We start from the raw sequence: 17,115 nt of genomic DNA on the forward strand, positions 1-17,115 counted from the left end.
CAGCCAGGCAAACGACTGGTGCGAGCGACTGCTAGTGTCTGGGCAGTGCTCAGCAGGCAACAAAAGCATGTAAAAAAAGGCAGGTGGAATCAGGTTTATCGCATTTTTGGTCCTCCAATTGCAAGAGTGACTCGTATGTTGGCCATTCTTCTGGCTGCCATGCACGACGACATGACAAGAAATAATTTGGGACGGGTGTGGGGGAGGTTGGCAGCTGCTCTAATGGCACCGCAATGACGAGAGGGTATCAGCGTTCTTGTTTTTCCTCGCAGGCCGGCAATGCGCAAGAGCCAACCTCATCCCTCCTTTTCCTCCCTCTTCCCTCCACACCCTTCTCCTTTTTGGTTCAGCACTTTAATTTTGCCTGCCTTTTCTCGCATCTCTATTTCTCGCCCTCGCCCTTTCAAACGTGTGTGTATATATACACACGCACATAATACAAAACGGAGAGAGCCGATAAAAGGAGGGACATGCGATGCGACATGAGACACCAAAGTATGTGGTGAGCAGTGTAACCGCACTGGGCGGGCTGCTGTTTGGGTACGACATCGGCATCATGTCATCAATATTGCAGATGGAGCATTTTATAAAATACTTTGGCGCGCCAGGGTCGGTGGCACAGGGCATAATAGTCAGCTCGTTGACCATTGGATGTTTCTTTGGGTCGCTGATATCTGCGCCCGTGTCGGACCGGTATTCGCGCAAGCTGACGATAGTTATTGGCGCCATCATCTGCACAATCGGGTCGGCCATCCAGTTCGGCAGCGTGAACCGGTCGATGCTGATCGCCGGGCGGTTCGTCAATGGCCTGGCGATTGGATTTCTGTCTAATGTGGTGCCTGTGTATCAGTCCGAGTCAGCGCCACCGGCGAACCGCGGACGTATGGTCAGCTTGCAGCAGTGGGCAATTACGTGGGGCATTTTCATCGCATTCGGCATCGACTACGGGTGCTCGTACATCAAGAGTGACAAGCAGTTCCGGCTGCCACTGGGGCTGCAGATTGTGCCCAGCATCGTCCTGCTGTTTACAATGGCGTTTATGCCGTACTCGCCGCGCTGGCTGGTCGCACACAGCTACATTGGCGACGCGCGGCAGGTGCTGGGCCGACTGCGGGCGTACGGACATGCCAGCGTGCCAGAGGTCGCCGAGGAGCTGCGGCTCATCTACGAGACGATCAAGACTGAAAAAGAGACAAAGAGCTCGTCATACTGGGAGCTGCTAAAGTTTCCGAACCGGCGACGGCTGCTGCTGGGGTGCGGAATGCAGTTCATGCAGCAGTTCACCGGCATCAACACGCTGATGCTGTATGCGCCCAAGATATTCCTCGACATGGGGCTGAGCAGCGTGCAGAGCATTGCCATGTGCCAGGCCATCAACGGGCTGGTGAATGTGTCGTCGACGGTGCCGGCGATTCTGTGGATTGACAGGTGGGGCAGACGGCCGACGCTGCTGCTGGGCACGGTGCTGATTTCGACATTCTACCTTGTCCTGGCGCTGATGATGCGGTCGTACAGTGCGATCAAGGCCAACGACATGACGGGTGTCCTGATTCACCTGGACGTCCACAGCATGGGCATTGCGTCTATATGCATGGTGTATCTTGTGGTGGCCTCGTTTGCGTTCTCGTGGGGTCCGTGCGGCTGGCTGATTCCGTCAGAGATCTTCCCAACGCACATCCGAGCGCGGGCCACCTCAGTAACCACAGGGACCAACTGGATCTCGAACTTTGTGGTTACACTGACCAGCCCGATTCTGCTGGAGCGGGCTGGATGGAGGCTGTTCTGCGCATTCAGCATCATCATGGCGATGAACTTTCTGATCATCTACTGCTTCTTGCCTGAGACAAAGAACCTGACGCTTGAGGAAATGGACAGCCTGTTTTCGGGCTCGGTGTGGGCGTTCAAGTCGCCCAGGAAAGACCACCGGATGTCGTTTGAGACGACGCTGTCGGACGAGGAAGAAAAGCCCGAGGCGCGCATGCTGTAGACGGCAGGATTTCAGCACTTGTATTTTTCTAAACCCCTCTAATAACATGTAAAAAGCAGACATGCAATGTATGCACACGGTGTGTCAACGTCACTCACCGCCAGGGGGCGGAGGAGATGCGGTTTTTGGCTTGCCCAATGGCGCTTGGACTTCACACTCAACCGGAAATGAGAGCGAGCCGGCTTGCCTCGTCTCCCCGCGTCGCCTGGTAGAGAGGCGACAGGGCGGCACTCTGGTCTGCCCGCATATGTCTGGCGTGGAACGTGGACAGAGGACAATTAGGGCGTGGAAGAGCGCCCAGAGCTGCTCTACTGGGCCTGCCTGCTAGGAAGGAGACGGGGAAGGCGATAATTAGGTCCCTAATCATTACAAAGCCGAAGCGCGAGCCTTGATCGATGTTTCTTTTGTTTCCTCTGCTTCCAGTACATTTTTCGTCTTCTTTCCCAAATATTGCCCTTTCTTGTACACACAAAATCAGCAGAATGAGCTTTTCGACAGTCAATTCCAGTCGTCTCCTGCGCAGGTGCGCTGTTCTGGGCAAGGCAAGTGCGAGAGATTGTTTGTTGAACAACTGCTTTTTTCTTTTCCAGCGAGAGTCTAGACTAAACAGTATGCGGGGATCTGTAGAGAGGAGCTGTTCCTATGATCTCGTCGCAGGTCCGGTGGGAAAGTACTGGGCCGTCAGTGGAGAGCAGCAGCAGCACTAGCAGCACTAGCAGCACCAGCAAGGCCAGCATTGACGACGTTCTGCTGATGCGCAAGCAGCAGGTACGAGCCAGCAGCAAGTTCACATGATAAGCACAGGCCCTATCAGAAAATACCAAGGGGCCACTGAGATCAACGAGCGCGGGACTTCTAGCTGAGATTAATAATCCGCGTTATCTTTTTTTAGATGGCTCAGGGTGGCGTGAGCACGATACAGCGCATGGCAGGAGAAAAGCGCGCAGGCACGCAGCAACAGCAGCAACAGAAGCAACAGCAGCAACAGCAGTGGGCGGCAGAGACGCAGCGGGCACCAGCGTCGACGGGGATTCTGACACCAGCGGAGGAAAGGCAGCTGGGCACAATGCGGATCGCCCAGGCGGAGATTAAGGAGCAGTTGCAAGGGGTGCTCCGTCAGTTCGATGCGCCGATCCGGTATGCGTTTGCGTATGGCTCGGGGGTGTACAAGCAGGCAGGATACAGCGGGCAGAGCAAGCCGATGATTGATCTGGTGTTTGCGGTGAGCCACCCGGACCACTGGCATGCGCTGAACATTGCACAGAACCGGTCGCACTACTCGTTCATGGGCTCGCTGGGTGCCGACGCAGTGACATTCGTGCAGAGCCAGATGGGCGCCGGGGTGTACTACAATCCGTTTGTGGAGATCAACGGCGTGGTGATCAAGTACGGCGTGGTGTCGATGGACACGCTGAGCAGCGACCTGCTGAACTGGGATTCGCTGTACCTGGCCGGGCGCATGCACAAGCCGACTCTGACGCTGCGGCGGGACCCGCTGATGCGGATCTCGAAGCAGGTGAATCTGACGCACGCAATGCGGGCGGCGCTGCTGATGCTGCCCAAGAACTTCTCGTCGCGCGAGCTGTTCCACGCAATCGCATCGCTCTCGTTCTCGGGGGACTTCCGCATGCGCGTGGGCGGCGAGAACCCAAACAAGGTCGGCAATATTGTCGATGCGCAGCTGCCGCTGTTCAAGTCGCGGTACGCCAGCATCATCGAGGGCCTGCCGAACCTCGAGTTCATCGGGCAGGATCTGCTGCAGCAGGACATGGGTCCCAGTGCGCGTGCGGCTATGGTGCGCAAGATGCCGAACCGGTTCTATGCTGGGCTGGTGCGCCAGGGGAAGAAGGCCGGAGTCAGGCTGCCGCCGGGCTTTGGCGCCGAGGTCGTCAACACGGAGAAGCTGGTGGCAGTCGACCAGATCGCTGGTATCGCAAAGAAGGCTGTCGAGGGCATTGTGGCGAGGCCGGCGCTGACGCAGTCGCTCAAGGGCGTGCTGTCGTCGGGCGTGGCCAAGTCGCTGACGTACATGCAGGCCAAGAACGAAAAGTCCAAACAGGCATAGAGCGGAACATACGTGTGTAATTGAGACAAAAATAAAAAGAGAAAAAACAAGGGACTGACAGTGTCTAGAGTGTGTATGCTGGGCCTACGACAGCTTGACGAGGCGGTAGATGCGGCGAATAAAGAAGTAGGCGGCAAAGAAGCCCATGGAGCCGGTGCACAGTGCGTACGCAGTCGCAATTAGCAGCGACTGCACAAAAAAGGTCAGTGTCGGCACAAAGCCGCCCACGCCAGGCATGCCCGCACGCACCCGCGAGAAGTAGTAGAAGATCGAGTAGGCCAGGATATAGATGGCCGAGCTGGCGCCGTAGGCAAAGGCACGCCACCACCACTGGTGCACTCCGGCATTGAGCGCCATCCAGACCATGATGATGGTGGTCTCGCAGACTGTCACCGCCAGGATCAGCCCCACGATCAGCGCAAACCCGTATTCGTAGTAGAACGAGTCCTGCCAGATGGACTTGAGCACAAAGAACAGCTCGATGAAGATGACAGCGAACGGCAGCGCGCCAGCCAGCAGCATGCTGGGCACCGGCTGCAGGTACGTGGGGATCGGCGGCACGGGGCGGGGGATCGGGTTGGTGCGAGCCGGCTCCGAGTACGGCTTGCGGCGGAAGCCGAACCACGCGCCCAGCAGCGTCAGCGGCAGCTCCACGCAGAGCCACAGCGCCAGCAGCAGCAGAATGGTGCTGAAAGGCATGGCTGCCGACGAGGCGCGGTACCACAGGAACAAGTTGAGGAACAGCGAAGTGCCGATCAGCATGCCCGGGACCAGCGCAGCCGTCATGACTGCGTTCTTGAACCAGTTGCTGCCACCCCACGTGCGGTACAGGTGGCTGCTGTAGTAGCCGGCGGCTGCACCGGTCAGCAGGAACCACACAATGCCCGTAGTCAGCAGCCCGCCGCGGTACGACGGGCTCAGCACACCTAGCAGCCCGAAGCCCGTGGTGACGATGAACGTATACATCACCTGCACCGCCGCCCCCAGCAACGGCGCCAGCAGCCCGCCGTATGCCGGTGCGCGGAACACATCGCCATGCAGCAGCTTCCATCCCGACGTCTCCTCGATGTCGTGGAAGTCGTCGGTGGCCACCAGATCGCGATTAAGCATGCGCATCAGAATCACCGCCACCACGCCTGTCAGCAGCAGGATGATCACTGCCGAGTTGAAGATCGAGTACCAGTGCACCTGCGGATCCGATGTCGCCAGGTACCGGTCCCACCGGTGCGTCCAGTGCACTGCCGGGTCCTCGATCCACCGCACCGAGTACGAGTACGTGATCGTCTGCGCGCGCCGCTCGCCCACCACCAGCGGCGGCAGTGCGCTGGTCGCGTTGAGATTCGGGCACGACGACGACGAGTTCTGGATCGACCGCGGGTACACCTCGAATCCGACGATGCGCCGTGCCTCGCCGCGCTTCTCGTACAGAATGTGCATTGTCATGTGGTTGTTGAGGTGCGCTATCCTGCCGCCCCCGATCGTACGAACCGATCCTGAACCCGGGCTCGTATTCCTTGCGCTGCTTGTCCTTGGCTGACACATACGTGGTCGCCCCAGGCAGCTTGTCGACAATCCACTCCACCAGATAGTCCTGCTCCACGAACCGCCCCGCTGCTGCGTCTGCGTCGGCACTCAGGAACTTTGTGCAGAGCACTTGGCACGGCACGTCCTGCCCCATCGTCAGCACGTAGTCCGACGAAGCAATGCGGTCGCCACGCAGCACCTCGCCCACGTTGAGCCACGGCCGCTGGATGTCGTTGGGCTTGCACACAAACGGCAGGTCGTAGTATGCAAACGGCAGCGGCACATGCTCTGAGAACACCCGGTTGACATTCAGCGGCACCCGCTCGCCCGCCTTGAACGACCGCGGGCCCATTGACGGAATGTAGAACCCCTGCGCGCCTGCCACCAGCGCGGCTGCTCCTAGTAGTGCGTGTAGTGGCCTCATCAAGAATGTATGTGCAAATTGGAATTGACGCAATGAAAGCTGGAAAGACAGTTCCCTGCCGCCTGCACGCCCCGTGCTATACCGCCAGCCCTTTTCTCGCGCCTGCGCCTGCGCCTGCTGCCCAATCAGCACGGCCCAGGCTCACCAGGCCCTGTGCCAAGCCTTTCTAATCCCCTGACGGCCATGGCGAGCTGGCCCTGCACTTCTTCTCTGCACACTCCTTGTAGCTATCTATTTCCGCAACTTGCACTCAGGAAATGCCCCCTCAAGTCGACCGCCAAATTGACGCCCCCATTGCTCCAGAGAATGTGCCACCGGCCTCGGCCCCACCGCTGCCGCCGCCGTCATACGACGACGTCATGTCTGATATTGCCTCGGGCTCCAGTACCGCAGCAGCCGGCCCATCAACCTCCGCTGCACCGCGCCGCCGCAACTCCACCGGCAAGGGCGGCGCCGGACCCTTCAGCGACAACAGCATCCCTCCGAGCCCTGACAGCTCACCGCCGCTGGAAGAGAGCCAGCCGCTGATTCACCCGCAGTCATCCGCTGCGCCCAACCGCCACCCACATAATCCTGCCGATTTGTCATCACGCGAGTTCTTCGCCTCGCTCGAGTACAAGCGCTCATCCAAGGGATACTCATCGTCAGACCAGTGGCTCAACACCGATGTCATGGCCCTGCACCGGTTCCTCAGCGAAAGCAACGAGCGCCCACGGGTGTCTGTCGAAGTGGTCGGTAAGTAGCCTTGGCCGCATCTCGTCGGTTCGGTGCCAAGGCGATACGTGATTTTTGCACATGATTTGCTAACGCCATTCCACCACTCATTAATTTCCACAATGTAGGTTCGCATATGGAGGACCGTGTTGTTGAGCGCACCTACAACGAGAATGGCCAAACACGCCACGAATCACACACCCACCAAGACCGCATCGTCGACTTCAAGTTCACCCTCGAGCTGACTCCCTACATCCACGAAAAAGGCAACCTATTCACTGCGCGCACGCCCACCGGCGAGCCCTACGACATCATGAAGGTCCTGAACGACTACGTCAAGGCCGAGAATATCCTGAAGGAGCTGCGGGTCCAAAAGAAGGTCATCTGGGACTACGACCTGGTGCGCAGAGAGCTGACCGAGTACATTAAATCCGTTCGGCTACCCGCACTCGGTCGCTGTCTCGTTCCCCATGGAGCACGACCGCATCGTTGTCAAGTCGCACAGTGATGTTGCTCGCGTCTGGCGCCACCCCGTCACCTCCTTCCTCTGCTTCATCACCTGCGCCTGCCTAGTCGGCTGGCCCATCCAGTACTTTGCCACCCGCCGGTGGAAGAACAAGATCATGTCTGACTTTGTTGTCGTCGCCAGTCCCAGAGACTTTGTCGCCCGCAACCTATCGAGTTTATCCGGAACCAGGTCTCGTGGAGTACGCGCCCGTACCCGTTCCCCATGCCCAGCTCGTGCTGATACACACCAACCGACACCCCCTCTCGTATTTAACGATTCATGTACTTCTTGGCAATATGCTATCTAAATTCTAACCGGTACCTCTCCGGACCTTCGGTTCCATGGCCAACTTCCGTAGAAGCGAGGGCTTGCCACACTGTCGATCCGGCTGCGTAGTGCACATGCCAGTGCGATTTGCTTGGAACAATAAGCCCAGGACGATTTTACTGTTCCAGCAGCAAGTTGCCCTCATTTTTAAACACCACCCTGCCCGTTCCTTCTCTCCTATGCTCTCCACTTACTTTTGTCATTCAGATCTTCTCAAGTATGGACCCCCTCAACCCCGCATCGTTCAGCCACAGGTTTGCCCTGCGTCAACGGCATCAACCTGCACTATGTCGACGAGGGCTCCGGTCCCAAAACAGTAATCTGCGTCCACGGCTTCCCAGACCTCTGGTACGGTTGGCGCTACCAGATTCCCTATCTGGTCAAGCTCGGGTACCGCGTGATTGTGCCTGATGTGCGCGGCTACGGCCAGACTGACGCACCGGCGGGGATTGCCAGCTACACGTCCAAGACCATTGTCAAGGACTTGGTCGGCCTGCTCGACGTTCTGAATATTCGCGATGCCGTGTGGGTAGGCCACGATTGGGGAGCATGGATGGTCTGGCGCGCTGCTCTCTGGCACCCTGAGCGGGTGCGTGCTGTAGCCTGCATACTGCGTGTCATATACACCGACCATGCCCACGCACATCCCCTTGGAGCAGGTCGCCGAAGCGCCGCCCGAACTGGAAATACCAAGTCTATTTCAGCAAAGAGTCAACAACTGCAAAGCTCAATGCCGAAATCCCACTGTTTCTCACCACCATTTTGCGGTCGCACAAGGATGCCATGTATACGTCGGTCTTTAGCGAGTCTGTACCCATTGACAAGCGCACTATTGCCGATGCCCGAGGTGCTCAGCGCAGCGAAATGCTGGCGGAGTCTGAGCTTGGATACCACATCAGCGAGTACCAGCGCCATGGAATGGAGGGGCCGCTCAACTACTACCGCGTGCATGAGCTGAACTGGCAGGAAGAAAGCAGCGCTGGTTTCAAACTTGATAGGATCCACAAGCCGTGCCTAATGGTTACTGCCGGCAAGGATAAGGCGTTGCCAGCTGCGTGGACCAAGGACATGGACAAATATATCCCAAACCTCATGCGAGTCCATATCGAGGATTCGGGACATTGGATTATGATTGAGCAGAAAGAGTTGGCAAACAAAGCTCTTGGAAAATTCCTGGCCACGCTGGATCACACCAGTGCTAAGTTGTAGTTGCCAGTATATCTCGAATGTCAGCGCCTGCCACATACGCTGTCATCAAGCAAGTAGTGGTTTCAAAGTAGAAATTAACCTTGTCTAGTCATTTTGAGACATGAGCTGCATCCCAAAGCGCCTACTACTGTTTATTTGGCAGTAGTATGTTGTGCTCTGGTGACAAGCTTGTCGCTAACCCAAGGGAAGCACCAAGACAAACGTACTCTCGAGAACTGCTGGTTGGATGTCATAATGCTAGTGGACGATGCGGAGTAGGCGTGTCACATATACAAGAACTAGCAGTGTCCTCACGTCTATCAGAATCGCAAAGAGTCATTGATCGGTTCCAATGTCTCTTTTACCTCTGCAGTTGTATACACTGCAGAGCTGACATTCTAACAGGACATGCTTGTTGACATTGTGGAACACGGAGCCCATGAGGCATAGCTGCTAACCGCTAGAGGTGCAGTGCTTGCAGCTGACGAAGGTGTCTTATAGCCAGATCCAGGGACATAGACAGCAGGGCCAGGAATCGGGTATGAAGTGAAGTTTTTGTTACGGGCAGAGTACTTGGACTTCGTTCGATGCCTGGTACGCCTTGGTGATGTCGTAGCCTTTGGGCCCAACACTGCCGCCACCAGTAACCGAGATGTGCGCACAGTTGACAAACGATGAGTCGGCGTTGCCCTTGAAAGTCGGGCATATGAATTCTCCACGCACAATGTAATCGCCATCCTTGATATCGGCAGAGATTGTGAAATTGACCTTGCCTCCGCCTTCATGGATCTGATCCATGCACCACTTGTTGGTGGTTGCGTTGTAGCCCTACTCGAATACCTTGAACCACGAGGCACCAAGTCCGTTTGTCGAGGCAGGAACCATGTTCACAGTACAGGCACATTTGTGGCCATGGCTGATGTACGGATCAGACGGGCTGTCCTTATTGAGATGCCACTCGAAGACTGTGTCGGAGCCAGCCTTTGCAGCGCAGGTCTTCGCAGCAGTGGAATTGAGATTGTTGATGCCGCAAATCATCCCCTGGGTTCTGTCGTTTACCACATACCAGTTCCTGCTGCTGGCATTCCAGTACCGGCGGATGCAGGTGCCTTCAGACTTGCGCTCGCCGTTGAAGATGTCATAGCTGAGATAGGTGTGTGCCATGACAGCAGACGCGAGAGTGAGGGAGGAGAAGAAGGTGAATAACCCCATTGCAGCAGAATAGATCCTTGGGAGCCCGGCGTTAGACGCTTGATAGTGGAGGAGTAGTTACCAGCCTTGAACCACCAAAGCGCAGTTTGTATGTGAAAGTGGGGCTGTGTTGGAAGGTTGCTAAGGACAGCTGCTAATTATTGTGAGCACAGCCTGTCCTGGATCAAGACTATTTGTATAGTTGCGAGATACGGCATTCCTGGTATGGAAATGTAAAGCTTGATGTACATGGGTTTGAGCTGCCACACTCAAACCCGACCCAAAGAACAACCTTGTACCATGCTGTCCTAAACCGGGCTTTGATTTGCGCGTCACGCTGGAGACCCAGAAATATCTCCGACCTGCAAAGCCAGAATACTGGGTGGAGGCGTAGGTCAGCTGGCACATATTGCGCACCCGAGACGCACATGCGGACTGGCCATTGCAGAGTCGGCTTGCTTTATTTTTGGGAGCGGCACATCCAAGCCAAATGTCAACAGCACCACATTTTATATTGAAGTGCGATCTGCGCATTCGGTCAGCTACAAAGAGGTGTGCTTTCTCTTCAAGGACGACAGCCCACTCTGGATGGCAGCACTATCCCAGGTTTATTCCATGCATGACTGGTTGCATAGATATAGGTGCGAATGAGAGGTGCTTCGGGAATACCTCTCGAATGAATGCGTGGACAGAGGGATTCAGATTTGGAATGATTCCAAGGACCAGGATGGGATATTGATAGGATGCCGGCAATACGGTGGGAGCAGTGATGCAGTGTAGCGTGCAGACAAACCAAACTGCACCCTCCGGAATAACTGCATGCTGCGTAGATGTGCTATCGTATGGTGCTGCTAGGTGCTGTGGATAAACTGTGCAAACTGATCGCAATATTCCAAACCCGATGAATCCCCAGCGCAGGTTACGGGGCAGGCAAGTCAGGCATCCGCCTGGGTAAATGCTAGGTGCATTGGGCTGTTCATATATGCGCCAAACCTTTGCATTGGACATTGCACACTGCCTGCTTCCACTCCTGCTCTGCACTCACTCGCTTGCAATGGATTTTGACCAGAATAGACAGCGAGGACGACCATTTGCATTTGATCCCAGTGGCATGCAGTCACCGCTTCCACGGAGCGCACGCCCGCTGAACCTCGGCTTTAGTGGTTCAACAGCCATTCAAAGCAACAGCAAGTATGACATATGCAAAGCCGATTCTGATGCCAATGTCTATCAGACCTGTGGGAAGCGATTATAGCAGGCAGAAGCAGGAGCAGGCCTCAAGCGCAAAGCACAACCGCAAAGCACAGGTATCAGACCCACACCACTGAATGTCGCAGCAGACAGGAATAAGGATTCAGTACCAGCGCCAAAGGCAGCAAGCGCAAGTGGAAATAGCACCAAAGGCAAGCGAGGACTAACAAAGTAATTGGCATAGATAATCAACGGCTGATAGCCATGAATAACTGCTGACACGTCATGCTGCTGGGTAGACAGTACAAACAACAGCGCACATGTTCAGTTGCCTGTGCAAAAGAGAACCAAGGCACAATACACCAGGTCCTTGAAGCGGGCAGTTGGCAGTGTGCTTGGTGCTATCGAACACAGCGACATGGAGGCCAGCCGGGTCGTGATTCGGGATTCAAGCGACGACGAGTTCAGCGGGAGCATTGACTTTCCTGACGACATCCTGCAGATGAGCCCAGGCGGACTGGGTCTGTCTGATGCGTTAGCCAAGCCAACAGGGATTGCAGAGCAGGGATCCGCAAAAACAGAGGAGCCAGAGGAGCCAGAGGAGCCAGAGGAGCCAGAGGAGCCAGAGTTTGACCCAGATCTCACCCCTGCAGCTGCAATCCAGCACATCAAAGGCAAGCAACACGCTGATGTCGTCACCCAGCCACGTAACTGACCATTAATGAATACTGGTAATCAATGTAGACATCCAGACCACAGTCAGCAGCTTGGCGGAGCAAGGGATTGCAATAGTCAGGTAAGCAGCACGAGTCAGCAGAAGCTACAGCCACCTGCCCCACGCATCCACCCTAACCGAGCACCAACTCCACCTGTAGCGACATGGAGACGATGCTTGCAACCTACCAGCATGCAGTGGACCAGGCAGTCGCTGCTGAGACCAAGCACAAGTCGGCGGTTCTTGCGCAGTGGGAAGAGGTCAAGAAGGACGCGCAGCACCTGCTCAGATCGGTGCGGATGACTGTATCTGCACTTGGCACTTAGCTAGGAATATGAAGGCGCAAGAGCACAGCAGCACCAGCACCAGCACCAGCACCAGCACCAGCACTGCACTGATCGTTTTCAATGTGTATATTCTAAAATTGACCAGAGAAGATAAAGAGAATCTGGTACTAGGTCGCTATGGAGACACTTTACATGAACAGCAGGGACGAGAAGGCAACAGCGAGCAGTGGCGACCTTGCTCAGAGTGATGTGGGCACCGGTGCTGGGCGAGATGTTGACGCCCGGGCAGTCGCTGTACTTTTCGTGGTTTGCACAAATCTCAGTGGCGTTTCCATCGTGGTTGTTCTTATCACCGCTGGTGCAGACGACGTTCTGATCCTCAGGCACGTATTTGTAAAAATTGGTGTTGTACACGGTCTTGCAGTAGCACTGCATCAGGAGCTGCTGCTGGCGGGGGCTGATATCGGAGCACTTCAACATGCCTATGGTTTCTGTATGTATTAGAGGAGATAGAGGGATAATAGGTACGGGACTTTGGAGATATCGAGGCAAGGCGACAAGCAGAATAATTTTGTCTTGCCACTGGCTAGAGGTGTGTGTTTGCCGCGTGGTCTTTATAGCCATAGTGCAGCGGGCTCAGCTGGAAGCTGCGAAGCTCAGTGGTAGACAAGAATCTGCCAGATTCTTGTCTCCAGTGAAGGTGCTTGCCAAATAGAGAAACTCCGTATCTGGCGGAGCACACCCGCAAATGTAAGGGGTGCTGCGAGGACAAAATAATGTCACATTTCCGCACAGGAGCCGAAAAGGAGGTCCAGAATCTAATGCAGCCCAAAATCATGGCGAGTAAACATTTTCATCTCGTAGAGGTCGCGACGAGGAAGAAAGGGTGTCACTCGTGGCATAGCGTCGCACAGTCGCCCAGTCTGACTGGTACAGTTCAGCGCAAGAGCGGGCCTCGACTGGGGGTCGGGGATGATGGCTGACAACTGTGGGCACGCTCACACACACCGGATAGCTAGCATACTGCATCGGATCACTAGCCGCACCACCTCGTCCAGAATTGGGGTAGGTGGCATGGCTTGTCCCAACACCTGGCAGCCAGAATGCAAATGTCCATGCCTGCCTCCTGTGATTCGGAACTCCATGGCGCGGACAAGCGGTTGATTTGCAGAGCAGGATAGATTCTGAAACAAGCAACTTCGGACGATGAAAGCATGAAAGGAATTGTTGTTTAGGCTGTCGACAGCGGTTGCCACGGTCGGAGAGACAGGCTCAGCATCCGCAGTGTTGCAGTCGTCCTTTTTCGGGGACTCGAGCGAGATCTGATCGAACTTTTTGCGCAGGATCTTCTTCGATTCCTCCAGCATCTTGCGCGACTTCTCCTCATCGACATCAGCAAAATCTGCGTCATCTTCAAAGGCCATCAGCAGCGGATCGCTGTCGATGACGGGCACAAAGTTCTTGCTGTCCTTCCAGATAGGCGAGTCCTCGGCAGGAACAGCCAGATGGGCAGCTCCCGCCTGCTTGACGTGGGCCGCAAAGCGCCTCGAGATCGCCAAAGGTCGCCTGGCACGCAAAGCACGCCAGCTCCTTGGAGCACTTGCGAATGTAGTTGATCAGCGACACAGTCCTTGTAAAAATCGAGTTTGGCGTCGGCTCTGAGCTGGTGGATATCAAAGTTGAACTCGGCCTTGAGGTACTTCCAGCACTCGTCGGGCGATGACGAGATGTGGTCATCAAACAGCGAGACAGTCGGCAGATCCGCCCTCTCATCCCAGTCGGCCCACGAGTCGTCCTTGCGGTCAGCCTCATCGGCCTCCGAGTCTGCCTTTTCGTTCTCATTCTCGATTGCCTCCCAGCTCTTACCAGGCTCCAGGTAGTTAACCACGTAGAACCGATCGTACAGGCGATTGCGTGCAGAGATCTTGAAGTGCTTCTTCTTGCGCATATGCTTGCGCAGCACCTGCCGGCGACGTGAACGTCTTCTCGCAATACAGACATTGTAGCGATGCCTAGCTTACTCTCGAGGATGTACAAGAACTCGTTCACATTGACCAGGTTGTCTGGAAGCCCAATGTTGAAAGTTGTGCTCGCGATAGCCGTGGCGGAACAGGTCGGCACGGTCGTCACACACATGCTTGCAGAACAGGCACTTGTGAGGCTCCAGTGCCTCACCGTGCCGCTCAATGTCCTGCATGTCCAGGATCTCCTCTAGCCGCTCCTTCTGCACCTGGCTGCGCACCTCCTTGTCCGCCTCGCATGACGCAGCATCAATGAAGTACGTCACTACGCCGTCATCGGCGGTTTCCTTGCGGCCAAACGTCGCCTTGTCCTCAGGTTTCTAGCTTCTCGGCCCATGCATCCAGGTAAGGCCTGCAAGAACAGCACCATGTGGTTCAGATTCTTGAACACCAGGCTGTGGATTTTCGCGCAGGTGGCTGGTCAGTTCCGTGGCGCTACGCAGCAGCGGGCGAGCCACAGGGATCTCTTCGCCATCATCGCCAGTCTTGGTACCAGGACAGAACGAGCAGTGGATCAGGACAGGAACAGGTCGGGAACGACGTGGCCTCATCGTGGTCGTCCTCGGACTCATAGTCGCTGACATCCAGGTCATCGTCATCGATATCGTCAAAGTTCTCCTCCTCGCCTTCGTCATCATCGCGTGCCTCAAAGAACTCCTTGAGGTCCTCATTCTTGCGCGCCCGGCTGCTCTTGCCAACGTGCAGCGCAAACATGTTTGACGTCTGCAGTTTGAACTGCTGCGTGTGGCCTGAGGTTACAGGGGCCGCACGCGCACGGGACCGGTTACGCCGCTGCTGAGGTTCAGCAGTCTTCAGGCGGTCTGTTCGACTTGCCGCGCTCGGTAGAGCGCCAGTCTTTCTCACCAGCCGCTCCAGCAGTGCTGGTTGAGCGGGTGCGGTTGCGCTGTCCGCCTCGGCCGCCACGATAGCCACCACGGCCACGCTGCGGGCGTGCGCGCTCAGGAACAGTCTGCCATTCATCGTCCGCCATTTTGCTGCAGTTTAAAAAAGTTGAAACGATTGCAAAAGGAGGTCAAATTTCGGGGGAAAAGGAGCGATTAGTCGAAATGCGTTTGCCCTGCTGACCCCTGCCAACAATTTTTTTGCTGGACTAATTTCCCCTTGACTCCTAGTGGAAAGTAATGAGTGTCGATTCTGTAGCCCAGATCACGCAATCGACTTAGCAGATCAACGGGCTGCAAACTGACGAGACAGGCAGACACGCTGCGGTAAACAAATGTGGCTTGTTCTTTCTTGCCAACAAAAACACGCTTGTCATTCACCTTTTCGCACAGCTTTAGCATGGATATCGAGGATTTGTCACAGCAGCGCGAACAAATGCAGCAGACTATTGACAGTCTAAAACAAAGCAACGATGCGCTGGTCGCAAAGGAGGTAGCGCACCATGTGGACAATGCACAGACAATTCGTAAGAGCGAGGTAGACACACTACAGGAAAGTTTGCAAGCCTTGTCGCGCCGTCTACAGACAGCAAGGGGGAAAGTAGATGCGTCGAAGGCGCAGCGCGAAGAAAAGTCTCATGCGGAAACCATGCGTGAATTGAGGGCCGAGAAGCAGTCTGCGGAGCAAGGAATATCCGATCTGAACGATAGAGAACAGAGGCTTCAACAGGAAATTACTGCATTGGAAGAGCGCATGGCAAACATGAGCGATAACATTGAGCAAGAGTTGGATCCAGGCGCGATTGTTATGCAGCTGCAGGTTCTACGAAGCCTTGGGGTGGAGCCACTAGTCAATGGGCAAAGCAAGCAAATCGACAAGGCAAGAATTATTTCGCCCAGCTCTGTAACTGTTGTTCAATTGGATAAAGGGTGTGCCGAGACACCAGATGGCAGCACAGCTGTGGGAGCTATGCTCATCACCATAGAAATCACCAGCATACAGAAATATTATATAAGGACCTATTGAATATACACTGGGCGGCAAAATTGAGTCACAAAAATGAATATCTTCAGAAATCTTTAATGATTTCTCATAGCGATATGCATTGCACTTGACAAAATTAATTCATGGTGCATATCATGCATTAATCTATTATATGTAGTTGTATGCCCATAGCTCTCGAAATAATCGAGATATTGACTTTTTGAAAAATAACTTTTTGACTTAGTTTTGCTCACAAAAATTCGTCGATTTATTTCTCAACAGCTAGCATAGCCACCATAGGATTTTTTGACCGCAGCGATACGCCCAGGTATTGAGTTCACTAGCCACGAAAAAACGGTTTCATTTACTTTCTCATGTACAATTTCCTAGACCAATGCAACGTAGGTGCCAAAAACGATGATTTCTGGTCTTTATCAGATCATACTCATAGTGAAGCCCTATATGTGAGTAGCGCATCGTATCTAGGGGACTACACTAATCATCGTACAATAGAAACAGCTCACACACCTAGTCAATTTATAGCTCAAATTGCCATTTATATAATGAAGACTATTTCAGACATAATCTTTGCACTCTCCTACTGCATATCCTAAGTATGTAATCAAGGTAAGTTTTATACCATCATATGCACACTGGTCAGCATATCACATCCCCCTCTACTAGGGAAGCAATAGCCACAGCTATATGGAGATATACTACTCTAAACTCAAAATCTACTTTTTCCAATTTTCTTAGAATCTAGTTTTCCTCTCAATGTCGGCAGAACAGAGTATATTGATTAGGATTTTTCATTCCCACTATTACCAGTAGGGCATGTACTTTGTATAGCAAGTATATTTGATTTGATTTATTGTGTATTTGATCAGAAATCGCTGCTTAAAGAAGGATTAAGAAAGTTTCAAAATTTGTGATTCAGATTCAATGGCTTATCATTAGGCACAGAGGTTACATATAGATATCTCATAGTATAGAGTGGATAACTACCGTAGTAACCTCTCTACCTATCTATATACTGATACTATAAAAAATCATGCTATAGAAATACATTGCTTCAAAGGAGAGCAT

The 17,115-nt window shown here is 54.3% G+C and overlaps 8 protein-coding genes across 8 annotated transcripts; 5 read left to right on the plus strand and 3 right to left on the minus strand.

Annotated features, from left to right (window-relative positions):
• Positions 1-520: 520 nt before the first annotated feature.
• Positions 521-1,882, plus strand: DL89DRAFT_207892 (sugar transporter; the record flags this gene model as incomplete). Its single annotated transcript, XM_040884126.1, has 1 exon — positions 521-1,882. A coding segment is annotated over one exon (1,362 nt), but the record flags the coding sequence as incomplete, so codon positions are not given.
• A 374-nt stretch (positions 1,883-2,256) lies between these two features.
• On the plus strand, positions 2,257-4,094 carry DL89DRAFT_165921 (Mmp37-domain-containing protein). The gene is made up of 3 exons (XM_040883731.1): positions 2,257-2,510; positions 2,615-2,755; positions 2,880-4,094. Exons 2-3 carry the CDS (start codon positions 2,630-2,632, stop codon positions 4,050-4,052), a joined length of 1,299 nt encoding a protein of 432 aa, XP_040743478.1. The 5' UTR covers positions 2,257-2,510; positions 2,615-2,629; the 3' UTR covers positions 4,053-4,094.
• Positions 4,095-4,136: 42 nt separating this feature from the next.
• On the minus strand, positions 4,137-6,813 carry DL89DRAFT_275059 (uncharacterized protein; the record flags this gene model as incomplete). Its single annotated transcript, XM_040889252.1, is given in 4 exon segments — positions 4,137-5,517; positions 5,537-5,975; positions 6,460-6,506; positions 6,809-6,813. The coding sequence occupies 4 exon segments, from the start codon at positions 6,811-6,813 to the stop codon at positions 4,137-4,139; spliced, it is 1,872 nt and encodes a 623-aa protein (XP_040743479.1).
• A 955-nt stretch (positions 6,814-7,768) lies between these two features.
• DL89DRAFT_275066 (alpha/beta-hydrolase) lies at positions 7,769-8,758 on the plus strand (the record flags this gene model as incomplete). Its single annotated transcript, XM_040889254.1, is given in 3 exon segments — positions 7,769-7,897; positions 7,917-8,138; positions 8,219-8,758. 3 exon segments carry the CDS (start codon positions 7,769-7,771, stop codon positions 8,756-8,758), a joined length of 891 nt encoding a protein of 296 aa, XP_040743480.1.
• Positions 8,759-9,319: 561 nt separating this feature from the next.
• DL89DRAFT_214744 (uncharacterized protein) lies at positions 9,320-9,760 on the minus strand (the record flags this gene model as incomplete). The annotated part of the gene is given in 2 exon segments (XM_040884274.1): positions 9,320-9,565; positions 9,578-9,760. Coding segments are annotated over 2 exon segments (429 nt in total), but the record flags the coding sequence as incomplete, so codon positions are not given.
• Positions 9,761-11,537: 1,777 nt separating this feature from the next.
• DL89DRAFT_293397 (uncharacterized protein) lies at positions 11,538-12,160 on the plus strand (the record flags this gene model as incomplete). Its single annotated transcript, XM_040890388.1, has 3 exons — positions 11,538-11,826; positions 11,864-11,915; positions 11,995-12,160. 3 exons carry the CDS (start codon positions 11,538-11,540, stop codon positions 12,158-12,160), a joined length of 507 nt encoding a protein of 168 aa, XP_040743482.1.
• A 466-nt stretch (positions 12,161-12,626) lies between these two features.
• Positions 12,627-15,205, minus strand: DL89DRAFT_267945 (uncharacterized protein). Its single transcript, XM_040887729.1, has 9 exons — positions 15,007-15,205; positions 14,711-14,963; positions 14,532-14,688; positions 14,233-14,462; positions 14,117-14,210; positions 13,746-14,084; positions 13,695-13,720; positions 13,378-13,666; positions 12,627-13,357 (listed from the first exon to the last, which is right to left on the minus strand). Exons 1-9 carry the CDS (start codon positions 15,131-15,133, stop codon positions 12,956-12,958), a joined length of 1,917 nt encoding a protein of 638 aa, XP_040743483.1. The 5' UTR covers positions 15,134-15,205; the 3' UTR covers positions 12,627-12,955.
• A 133-nt stretch (positions 15,206-15,338) lies between these two features.
• On the plus strand, positions 15,339-16,135 carry DL89DRAFT_165974 (uncharacterized protein). Its single transcript, XM_040883732.1, has one exon. It carries the CDS (start codon positions 15,445-15,447, stop codon positions 16,069-16,071), a length of 627 nt encoding a protein of 208 aa, XP_040743484.1. The 5' UTR covers positions 15,339-15,444; the 3' UTR covers positions 16,072-16,135.
• The last annotated feature ends 980 nt before the right edge of the window (positions 16,136-17,115 follow it).

The sequence above is a fragment of the Linderina pennispora genome, assembly GCF_002104995.1.
Source record: "Linderina pennispora strain ATCC 12442 chromosome Unknown DL89scaffold_7, whole genome shotgun sequence".
Classification (NCBI taxonomy): domain Eukaryota; kingdom Fungi; phylum Kickxellomycota; class Kickxellomycetes; order Kickxellales; family Kickxellaceae; genus Linderina; species Linderina pennispora.